Source organism: Mycetomoellerius zeteki, unplaced genomic scaffold (genome assembly GCF_001594055.1).
Source record: "Mycetomoellerius zeteki isolate Tzet28-1 unplaced genomic scaffold, Tzet1.0 scaffold114, whole genome shotgun sequence".
In the NCBI taxonomy this organism is placed as follows: domain Eukaryota; kingdom Metazoa; phylum Arthropoda; class Insecta; order Hymenoptera; family Formicidae; genus Mycetomoellerius; species Mycetomoellerius zeteki.
This window is the reverse complement of record NW_017256062.1, coordinates 2,517,806-2,530,012: the sequence shown is the minus strand read 5'-3', so window position 1 is coordinate 2,530,012 and position 12,207 is coordinate 2,517,806. Positions and strand designations below refer to the sequence as shown.

General features: G+C 32.9%; 1 protein-coding gene across 2 annotated transcripts in view; it reads left to right on the top strand.

Moving 5' to 3' along the window:
• Nucleotides 1-2,637: 2,637 nt before the first annotated feature.
• LOC108729137 (uncharacterized) overlaps nt 2,638-12,207 on the top strand; it is a 46,519-nt gene continuing 36,949 nt past the window's right edge. For both annotated transcript variants that reach the window (XM_018458121.1, XM_018458112.1), the window contains exon 1: nt 2,638-2,953. In XM_018458121.1, the coding sequence (XP_018313623.1) occupies nt 2,890-2,953 (64 nt within the window). In that variant the 5' untranslated portion in view covers nt 2,638-2,889. The remainder of the gene's footprint in view (nt 2,954-12,207) is intronic.

The following is a 12,207-nucleotide window of genomic DNA, read 5'->3' as shown; positions in this document are numbered from 1 at the left end:
CTCGTCTTTAATTTGCGTAGGCTTATTACCTTTCAAAAACAAATATTTAATGACAGCTCGATACTCGATTTTTTCCGTTTTCACAAAAACACTCACATCGACTCACTCAAACGATTGTCAAACAACAATTGAGCGTCTAAAATGGCTGAAATTTTGTTGAGTACCTCTCAAAGCATGCGCAAACACATTCCCCAACTTTTGTTGATGAGTGCTGCCATTTTCATGTTGAGGTCGGAAACTTTTCAGACAACCCTCGTATATAAAGATATGTCGATGCGCTGGAAAAACAGCGACCTCTGGTTTCGTCGAAGTTCGAGCTTCGATTTAGGATCCCCTTAATTCAAAAAGATTGATTATCGTCAAAATTTTTTTCAATGTTTCTCTTATACTAAGTGTCGAAATTTCAATAAATTGCTTCGAAAATTTTTCGTGTAAAACTATTGAGAATTTTATACATAGAGGAAGGTTACCGACATACTACTTTGTTTTTAGACAATATTTCTTAAACAAAAGGTAAAAATACAAATTCAAAAACATGAATACAAATTAAAAAGTGTCTTCTATCAGTTAGTATAAGCAGTTTTTATAATACTGTTTGCAATTTTGCAATAATTAAGTTATGGAAAAATGAGCGTCTGACAAAATGGGCTCCAAAATTGACATAGTAGGCAATAATGTCAATATCCAGAATTTCACTCTTTATTTCTGGAGTGAGATTTGCTCCAGAGGAAAGTAATCTCATTTTTTTGGAGTGACTTTCACTCTAAAATATAAAATCTCACTCTAAAAAAAGGTGAAATTCTGTCACTCTTACTCAACAGTGCAAATTGTTCAACCTTTTCTAATAATAGCAGCATTTTAACTTCTTTGGTGTGAGATTCAACTCCAAAAAATTTTGAGAGTAACGTCGTTACTTTCTAAAAAGGATATGTAACTATAAGTTGCGAATTGCTTAATTCTTTTAAAAAGTATTTTATAACTTACATCAAAATAATGCTAAAGTAGAGTATATGAAATAGCTTATGAACTTTTAATTTTTATTACTCTACTTTCATATAAAGAATAATTAGAAAAATCTTATTATGTAAAAAATTTTATAGTTTTATTTTAAAAAATGACAGTGTCCTCTTTGTAACTTTCTAAAACCATTTTTCGAAAATTTATTTTGTCATTATTACTCCTTAGGTCATACAACTTTTATCTCAAACGTTTTTAATAAATTTAGATTTAGAGTGTTTATACAAGGACTAATGAGCTAAGCACGCTAACAGTGCAACAACTGTTTTTTAATTCGCAATTTAAATTACATCTGTCATTATTCCATATGTTTCGGTTCTCATAGAACCATCCTCAGTGGACACATAACTTATAAATATAATAGATACATATTATTAACCGATCTTGTTCGTCAATTGAAACGTTGCCTAATTATTGTTGTTTTTTTTATAAATCTAACTTCTTTCATATTGTTTTAGTGGATTAATTTAATAAGGGCTCTCTGTATATAGATATAATTAATTAAAAGTAGGTATTATTAATTGAAAAATTAATTTTGTACATTTAATTATAGATATATATTTAAAAATACAATACAATCTTATTAATTAAATTAAGTTTTTTTAACACAATCTTATCATACATTTATTAAAACATAATATTTTTGCAGATTGCCAAATATTTGTTTGATAGTTTCTGACTCTAATATAAAGTTGCATTAGAAAAATTATTTTTCAGTAGCTTTTTCTGTTATTTTCAAATTATTTAGTGATTTTTTAGTACTATAAAGTAGAATTTTTTAAATAGAATTAATTTTAATATACACTGTGAATATTTATTGATGTGTATTAATAATTAAAAATAATAAAATAAATAAAAATAGTAGAAAAAATAGTTGAAGCAACGATCGAAAAATTATGGAGATTTAAGAATGCAATAAAGAATTTAAAAATTTATTTTTGTTATATTACACGCACATGCTCACGTGCGCATGCATGCATATACACACGTATTGAAATATGCATTTAATGGATAACGCAATGTCCGGGTGCGAGGGATATACTTAAGGTCGGAAAGAATTAAATAAAGAGAAATTATATATCTGGAACAGTCTGATAAATGTTATGATTCATTACAATATACTGAAAAGGCGCGATCGATATAGCGGCGCGCACGGTAAAACATATATTATCCGCGAGAGATACTCAAGCGGATGACAAAACGTGTGCGATGTGGCGTCGCAACGCGATAATCCTACGTTCGATAAACTGGAGACGCGATAAATTGACATGTAAAAATAAGCATGTGGGGTAACACTACGACATCAAGGGGATACATCAAGGGAGTGGACGTCATGTACAACGAAAAAGGATGGAATGATCCGCGGAGATAGAAAAATGAGAGAGAAACGTGATGCAAATGCGTTGCCGGAAGTGTCAGGAGGGGTTTCGAACGCAAAGAGGGAGGTTTGTCTGATGGTGCGAACGGTGGAACGCGAAATGCGAGGAGCACGCGTGAGCAAAGGATGGTAGGAGGTTATAACCGACGGATGGTGGGGGAGAACTCGATGAGGTGGCGGAAGAGAAGGGGTTTGATACGGACTTTAGACAGCTAGCAATGGCTCAGTTTGCTTCCGTTCCGTGTTGTACGAGGTTCTCGTGCGTTTTCAATTGTAGTTATCATTCCGTACACTGATCCGTTTGAGAGAGAAGCTCGCTCCCTACTGTCGCGTAACCCCTTGTTTCGCCTGAGGAAATTCGCAACGAAATAGTTCACGTACGGTGTATATCGCTGCAGGAAGTGTTTATAAGTGCGTGTATGAGGTGCCTAGTATTTCGTCGAGTGCTTTGTGCTTTCGGGATAAACTTCACGCGTGATCACGGATAGAAGATCATGTTGACGAGAAACCATTGCTGTTTTCTTGCGTTACTGTTGCTTCTCTTTGGATGTATCCAAGGTAAATAATCATATTCTGTAATTGATTCTTTCTTTGTAGCAAAGTTTGCTTATAATGTTATCTCTATTAATTGTATTTGATTAATTTACGTTTGAATGATCGGGTTAGTGGTATATTGAATTTTTTCCTTATTTACTTAAAGACGGATAATCTGTTTGGCACCCAATTCAGTTTAAACCATTAACAAAATTACGAAAAAATTGACGTTACATATACATAAAAAATGTTAAACAATAATAATGCATTGCAAAGATCAACGATGTTAACAACTAATGTTTAATGCATTTTAATGCATAGTACTTACATTGATAGTTATTTTAAACAACAACATACCACCGAAAAATGTACTATGAAATAACTATGAAACTATAACTTTTCATAATTATATATATCTACTTATACTCTATGATATTCTATGATATGTCTAGTAAGGTCTTTGTTTATGAACACAGTAAAAATAATATTTGAAATGAATAGGATAAAATAATCACAGGTATTAGAATTATAACAATTTTTTGAACGGTATTATTAATGAAATAGTAATAATAAATGCTTAAAATTAAGTCATAATTACAATATTTTTCATTTTTTGACGTTGTTTAATCAAGTAACGAAAATGCTTTTTATAGCAAAGAATTATCTTATCGGCAGAAACGGTATAATGTAAAGACACAAGGAAAATTTTACGGATAAAAAATATGAAATTTATAAAATTAAAATTCGAAAATATTCATACATAAAATTCAAGTTTTCATTTACCTTTGCATTAAGGTTTAGTATGTTTTACGAATGTATACATACTGCTTTTTACTCATTTTTGTGCAGATTCAAGGTATTCACAAATGCGCGTAGAATGTACGGTATGCGGACGCAGTCTTCTGGAATATTTAAATTGCTATTAAATGTTTTTGGACACTTGTACAAAAACTTGATTTTATCGTAGATAAAGTTGCTTAAACATGATGTACGTGTGAATTCTTGAAATGCATGTTTTACAAAACACAACTACAATACCGCTTATGCAAAGATATTTTCCCAACACATTATTAGATGTGATTATGCAAAATATTAAATATTCAATAGCAAACTAAAATGTAATGCTTTGGAGATAAAGTATTGTACTTTTAAAAAATATTAGAAATAAAATTTACTTTTGCTGAAATAAAAATAAAATAATTGCTCTTCGACTGATAGTATTTGTTTATTGGTCATATTGTACGCAATATGTTATGTATTTAATAACATTTTTCAATAGAATTGTAAACTTACAATTAAAATTGTCATTTAATTACCTTTTGCATAATGAGATCTAATGTATTTTTATTTAAAATATAATCGTACCTTTATTTTTATTATTAGCATTAATTGTTTTGTAATTTTGTTTGATTCCTGAGATATTAGTATTTAACACTTTAAGATGCCTTGTATATCAATATAGATCTATATGATAATATTATATAATTTAAAATATATATTAAAATAATATTATGATAAGAAAAAATAAAAAAATAGTAATAAGAAGAAGGAGAATAATAATAATAACTAAATTAATGAAAATCGATTCATAACGTTTAGAGTTCCGCACCTTACTTGCAGTGCTTATAAATATTGTTAATAATACTTTTTTTGTGATTTATAAAATACATTATAACGGATGAAATTTCAAAGATAGAAATCTTGTACAAAACACACACACATTAAGCTCTACTACACTATATAAAACGCTTGGACATGTATCAACGTAATTTTTATACAGATTTTTAAAAGATATAACTTGTCAAAGTCGATGAGCAGTCAACTTTTTCTTGTCATCTTCAAAGAAATTTAATTTATTTTACTTTTATTAAATGTTGTAATGAATGTGTTATAATATATATTCTCATTTGTAAGTTACATATCGAGAACATTTGCAATATTTTATCATCTCACAAAAAGATAATAAAAAGGATCAAAAAAAATTTTGAAAATATTTATGCGAATCGAGAACATTACAAATAAATATTTCTGTTTTTTTCTTTTTTCTATAAGTTCTTCAATTATGAATTTAGCAAGCATTCTTAATTCTTAAAAACATTTTGACGCATTTTGTATAAAATATAAATGTAAAACATAAACGTCACACTCGGAATGGCATTGCCCGAGCCAACTTTGATTGTTCAGAACACTCATAAGGATGAACATATTTTAACAGATCTTTTTTCAATCGAAACGCCAGACGATAAGGAATAATTATTGATAAAAAAAAAGTTAGGGGAACATAATGAAATCACGGGGTATAATGGGATACACTCAATAACTTTTTACAGAGATGCTACTATACAGGGTGTCCGGAAAATCGAGGTCAATACTTCGGAAAGTGATTCGGGATCCAAAAAGAAGGAAAAAAAGCTATATAAACATAGGTCCAGAAATAAGTCGTTTCCGAGTTATAATTTTTATATTAAAAAAATTGTAATTTATTTTTTATAATCATAATCGTAATTTATTTTTATAGTGTTTTAACATAGATAACTACATTTCGGACTATTTTGACGTTAATCAGGATGCACCACGTGGAGGTATAGTCTGCTTGATATCCCTCTAGTAAATAAGAAAAATTTAAAAATAAAGAAATAAAAAAAAGGATGCTAAGCAGACTATGCTTCCACGTGGTGGGTTAACGTCAAAATAGTCCGAAATGTAGTTATTTATGTCAAAAACATTATGAAATAAATTACGATTGTAATTATGACAAATAAATAACAATATTTTTAACATAAAAGTGATCATAACTCGGAAACGAATTATTTCCGGACCTATGTTTATACAGCTTTTTTTCCTGCTTTTTGGGTGCCGAATTACTATTAGATGTATCTTATTATATTGTATACTGTTATCAATTGTCATGCTATTTTTACCTGAAAGTTGCTAAAAATTGTTTAATGCGTTCGCTGTGGTGTCCACGACTGAATTACAATTTCTTTGATATATTCGCGTAAAGAAAGCAATAATAAAATTCTGTTTTTTATTACCACAAGTACATTTATTCTAAACGATCTCTTCTTGTCATTTTAGTAAAATTTATACAAATGTATTGATTATCTGTGGTATTTTATATTATCTAAAGTAAATTTTTGCACTTCGAGGCATAATGGCGCACTAGTACATGAGGCACAATGGTGCGCCATGGTATCATTTGCCGTGACACATGAGGTTAGCGCCAGCCTTTGCATGTTCCTAGAATTGTATAAATGCAAATATTGTAATCATACACGAAATTTTAATTTTTATTCATGTTTAGTAATAGCAGTATACCTACATAATGTATCAAATATAGAATTATTAATAAAAAATTAATAATTAAAAGTATAATAATATGTTTCTACTTATATTTCGTATTCCAAATAACTTTTAAGCAATGTTCAATATTAATTTTTGAAAAATAAACAAGTTTTATGTGGTAGTATCCCATTACACCCCGCATAAACGGCATAGTGAGGTTAATGCATGCTTTCGCTAAAACAATAATTTCGTCCTGTTAACCTATTCTTTTGCAGTAAAATTTAGGCTTTTCTTACAGTAAATACTCCAAAGAATATTTAAATATGTAACAAAGTTGATTTATTTATTGGGTATGGGAATAAGTTTCTGCCCTTTTAAAATGAAAACGATGTATTTATTTAAACAAAACAATACAAAGTGAATTTATTCAAAGTATGCTCCGTCGGAAGCGACAACTTTCTTCCACCTTTTAGGTAATAAACGGATTTCTCGAAGGAAAAAATCTGGTTCTTTTGAAGCGATCCATTCATCAAGCCATTTTTGATACCTTCATAAGAATTGAATCGTTCTCTAGAAAGGGCCGATTGCATGGACCGGAACAAACGGAAATCTAAAGGAGCAATGTCCGGTGAATATGGCGGGTGGGGCAGAATTTTCCATTTCACTCCTTCCAAGTATTTCTTGACCGGTTTTGCAACGTGTGGCCTAGCGTTGTCATGTAGCAGAATCAGCTTGTTGTGTCTATTCCGGTCATTTTTCTTTCGAAGCTTGGTTCAAACGTATCACTTGTAGTCGATAAGGATCGCCAGTGATGGTTTCTTCGAGTAATGTTTGCAATTCTGCATCTTCAAATTTTTTCGGTGTATCTTCGCGTTCTTTGTCACGCACGTCAAAATCACCATTAGTGAATCGCCGAAACCATTCTTTATAAGTAGTTCGATGGAGCATGCTCACCATAAATATCTACGAGCAAACGATGCGTTTCCGCAGCACTTTTCTTTAAAATGAAATAATGGAGTAAAACTTCCCGCAAATATTGCTTTTTTGGAATAAATTCCGACACTTTTAACGCAAAAAAAGTTACTCTTGTTTACGCTTCGAACGAATGCCAACTACTGGGCTCAAAAGCTTGAACACTCACCTTTCAAATACATGTATTGTTTTATCAAACACCCAAGCAGTGCTACTAATGACGTCTCTCCACAGTGGGCGGAAACTTATTCCCATACCCAATATTTTTAATATACTTAAAACTTGATCAAGCCTTACTATAACCATTGCCCTGGGTTCCCCTATAAGCCATAAAGTAAACAATAGTTTCGAAAGAAACCACATTTTGTTTAAAAATTCTTATTTTTCGTACGTAAGTTACAAAAATATTTCAAATATGCATTTTGGAAAGCAGAAACATTCGAACATTCAGAAAAAAAATACTGCATTAATGTATTTTTTAAAAAGCATAATTAATTAAAAGAACGAAAATGAATAAAATTTAAAATTTATTTTGGAAGGAACCTCTACAGCACGAAATATTGCAGCAATATTGTATAAAATATTGTTACACATTTTAATAGTGCGAAATATTACAAAAATTGCAGCAATATTGAAATTTTAATATTTTATTGGAAATATTGTAACAATATTGCAAAATATTGTAATTTTAATATACCACCTTGATCAAAAAATTCCCGGAATTCATTCAGAAAATTCAAAATACAAGTTTATTCATCAAAAGTGATATTGTCCCCTTCAAAGTATTCCCCATCGACTGCAACGCACTTATGCCAGCGCTTGATCCAGCTCTCGAAACATTTTTGGAACTCTATTGTTGGTATAGCCATCAGAGCCGTCTTCGATTTTTCCATTTTACCTCCTTTCGGCTGTTAAAACACGTTCTCCGTAGTGATTTTTTGACTCGATCGAACAGAAAAAAATCGCAGGGAGCCATATCGGGTGAATTCGATGGCTGTTGGATGATATTCGTTTCGTTCTTGGTCACGGATAATGATGGCACTGTGCGACGGTGCGTTATCATGGTGCAAATTCAACTCCATTTTTAAAACTGTAAAAAATCGAAAACATGTGCGAGGTAGATGTACTCAAGACGGCGTAACTTTTACAAATGTCAAGCTATGGCGATAAAATTTGGTGGAAATGTCAATGATAGATATGGCAACCTAACCAAAAAAACAGAACTCAAATCAGCTGACTCAGAGCATCACTTGGTGGTAATTCCGGGAACTTTTTGATCAAGGTGGTACATCTTATAAAAAATATTGTAATATATTGTTACAATATTACAATTAAGGGGGCACACCATCCCTGAGGTTTCGAAAAATCAAAATTCTTTTTATTGATTTAATCATTAGTTCGAACCCTTAAGAATAAGGAACCCTTAAGAAGGAAGATTCGCAAGCGAAATTCAAAGTCAAAATGATCGGAAGCGAAATTCAAAGTCAAGTGGCGAATTTCGGCAGGCCGGAGCGACTCCGCTTCTTTTGTAATCTAGTCTGCAAGTATGCAGAACTATGTACCCATCAAAAGATGGGTTCTGGATGCTATCTATAGATGTCACAACTTGTACTAAATCCAATTTCAACAATTTCGGCGTCGGTTTCAATGTGAGAATGACGCCATTAGTAAACATCAAGAAAGCACACGCTCTACTTTAAATGCATTTTTCTCAAAACTGTATTTTCCGAGATGACGCTGAAACTGGACGCAGCCAGCCGCCGATCAGGGCCGAATAGGCAGCGAGCGCGGGCCCCAGACGGGAATTTTTATTCTCATGCTCGTGAATCGTTTAAAATATTTAAAAAATTATCTACAGAAATCTAAACATAAAGAATGAGTTGGATAAAGCAAACTGCGTTATTACAATATTTTAAATAATTTTTCTATAATTTGAATAAAGCGGGTTCTTGACAAAACTGCTAACAGCAGTACTTTAATAGTACTTTAGCACCTCGCAAGGTGGTTTGAAAGAATTTTTTCGAAGAGAGGACATCACATAACCAATCCATCGGTATCGATCAGAACAGAGGAACGATCCAGGTAAGATTTGCCGACTCTTGCCCGATGTTGAACATTGGGCCGACGTTGGCGAAGAGTCGGCTGATCTAGCCTGGGCTGACGTCTCGCCGTGGTTGGCATAACAATCGGTTGCCGATATACTGCCAACATTGGCCCAACGCTGGCCCAACGGTAGCCTAAAGTTGTCTTCAGATAAGAGTCGGCTAACATAGTCTAGGCCGACGTCGTAATTGTTGTGACAACCGGTTGCCGACATACTGCCAACGTTGGCCCGAGAATCGTCATTAAGTAAGAGTCGGTTAACATAGCTTGGCCCGCTGTCGCGCCATGATTGGCGTAACAATCGATTGTCAACATGTTGCCAACATTGACCAATGCTAGCCCGACAGTAGCCTAAAGTTGCTTTTGGATAAGAGTTGGCTAATAAAGCCTGGGCCGAAGTTGCACCATGATTGACATGACCACCGGTTGCCGATATACAGCCAACGTTGGTCCAACGCTGGTCCGACGGTGACCTAAAGTTGTCTTCAGGTAAAAGTCGGCTAACCTAGGCTGGCCGACATCGCGCCGTGTTCGATTAAGGACAGTCAGTTTGCCGTGATGTCGCCAATGTCGAGCCAACGTTCAACATCGGGCAAGATTCGGCAAACCTCAATAAGTAATAAGTAACATAATTTATCAATTGAAGAAATAGTGTAGCACGTAAGGCAGGAGACTTATGATCCAGTGATTTTAGGTTGTAAATTCGAATCTCTCAAGGTAAGTTATATGTTTTTCGAAAATAATTTAAATTTCTAATTTAAGGTAAAATCTCACCATACACTTATAAACATTTTGTATATAAAACATCTAAAAAAATTAATATTTTTTTACGAATATTGCACCAGTGTCGGCTCAGCATTGGTATCCAATGTCGGGCCGATGTCGGTGACCAGTGTCGACCCAATACTGGCATTTTAACATTGAATCGACTTCCAATGTCGGTTCGACATCGGCATTCAACCTTGAGCCGACGTCGGTGATCAATGTCGGTCCAACACTAGCATTCAACGTTGGATCAATCTTATCATTTGGATATTATGCCGACATCGATGCGATGTTACAGCCAGTACTAGGCCAACAGTCGGAAGTTGGTATCCGACATTGGCCCAATGTTGGCCTAGATATACATAAAACCGTACATGGGGGACCTTTATCTATCTTTTAATGATTTTTTTATTTCGTGGACGAGCGAATATATCAACAAAACTACCAATAGCAGTACTTTGGCACCTAGCAAGGGGAATCGAAAGAATTTTTTCGAACGGAGAACAATGTAATCAATCGATCGGTACCGATTGAAACAGAGAGACGGACCTTTAATAATCTGTTACGATTCTGTAATCCCGACAAGAAGCGTTTATAAGCTTTGAATCTTTCAGTTCAATAATTTTGTATTGGTGCTCGATCTTAGCGTTATCCAGAACGCGTGGAACATATCCATTTTTTGTTATTTTTTGTCGTTTTTACGTTTTTTAATTTTTTTTTAATTTTTTGTATTTTTTATATATTCTTTTGTTACTTTATGTTTTTATTTTATTATATTCTTTCGAACCCTCTTGCAAGATGCTAAAGTACTGCTGTTGATAGTTTTGTCGATATACTCGTCCATCTGCGAAATAAAAAAAAATGATTAAAAAATTAATAAAGGTCCGTCCCTCTGTTTTGATCGATACAGATCGATTGGTTGTAATATCCTCTATTCGAAAAAATTCTTTCGAACCCCTTTGCGAGGTGTTAAAGTACTAATTGTTGGCAGTTTTGTCGAGAAGCCGCGTCATTCGAATTATAAAAAAGTTATTTAAAATATTTTAATATTGCAGCTTACTTTATCCAATCCATTCTTTATGTTTAGACTCCTGTAGATAATTTTTTCAATATTTTAAACGATTCACAAGCACAAGAATAAAAATTCCCGTCGGGGGCCTGCGCCCGCTGCCTATTCGGCCCTGATCAGCGGCTGACTGCGGCGGCCAGTTTGTCATTTTTCCGAGACGGTGTACATGATAGTTCAAAAAGTTTTTTTTCGATTGCCTTCAAATTTTAACTAAATATTTTTAGTAATATTCTCTATCGTCTGACGTAGGATTTTTGGAAAATATTTTGTAGTTTTTTTAGTCAATAATTAAAAACGATTTTTTTTTTTTCGAAAAGTTACAAGTTTTTTAAACCGTCACCATTTCAAGAGAAATCAATATTTTTTAAAATGCCTACGTCAGACGATAACCATAACGGTAAATGATGTCATTTCTTTCAATCTGCATAGGTTGAACCGTTTTGCCGAAATAGTATACACTGCTTGAGCCCGTCTCACGAAAAACGTTCCCATAATCGGATCAGAAAGCCGCCATTTTGTCGTTCTAACCAGATGAAAATATTATTTTTTACACTAGAAAAGATGTATAATAAAACCCTCGAATTGGTTTTTCAATCAAGTTATTCATTTTTCCTTAAAAATTCACAAAGTTAGAACTGATTTTTTGGCGGCAGGGGAGGATTGCCTTAAGTAAATAATTACACGGTCTCGCTACGAGAGGGATACGCTTCCCATAAGGAGAAAATGTTCAGGAGTCTTATAAGGAGTACGCAAATCGAGTTGGCGAGTTTCCTGAAGGTTCCCAACATTTTTGGATGTGCTTTCTAGGTCCCCGAATATTTTTTGATCATAACTTTTTTGTATGTATTCTGGAATATAATGTTAAGCAATAATATGTTAAGTAATAATAAAAGGAGTAATTATTGACATATTGCATAATGTTATAGCAATATGTATATGCAATATTTCTCTAAATATTGCAACAGCATTTCATTTTTGCAAACATAGAAATATTGCTACAATATTGCAGCAATGTTTTATGAAATACTGGAATTTTTTAAAAATGATACTGCTGCAATATTGTTGCTATATTTCGTGCTGTAGG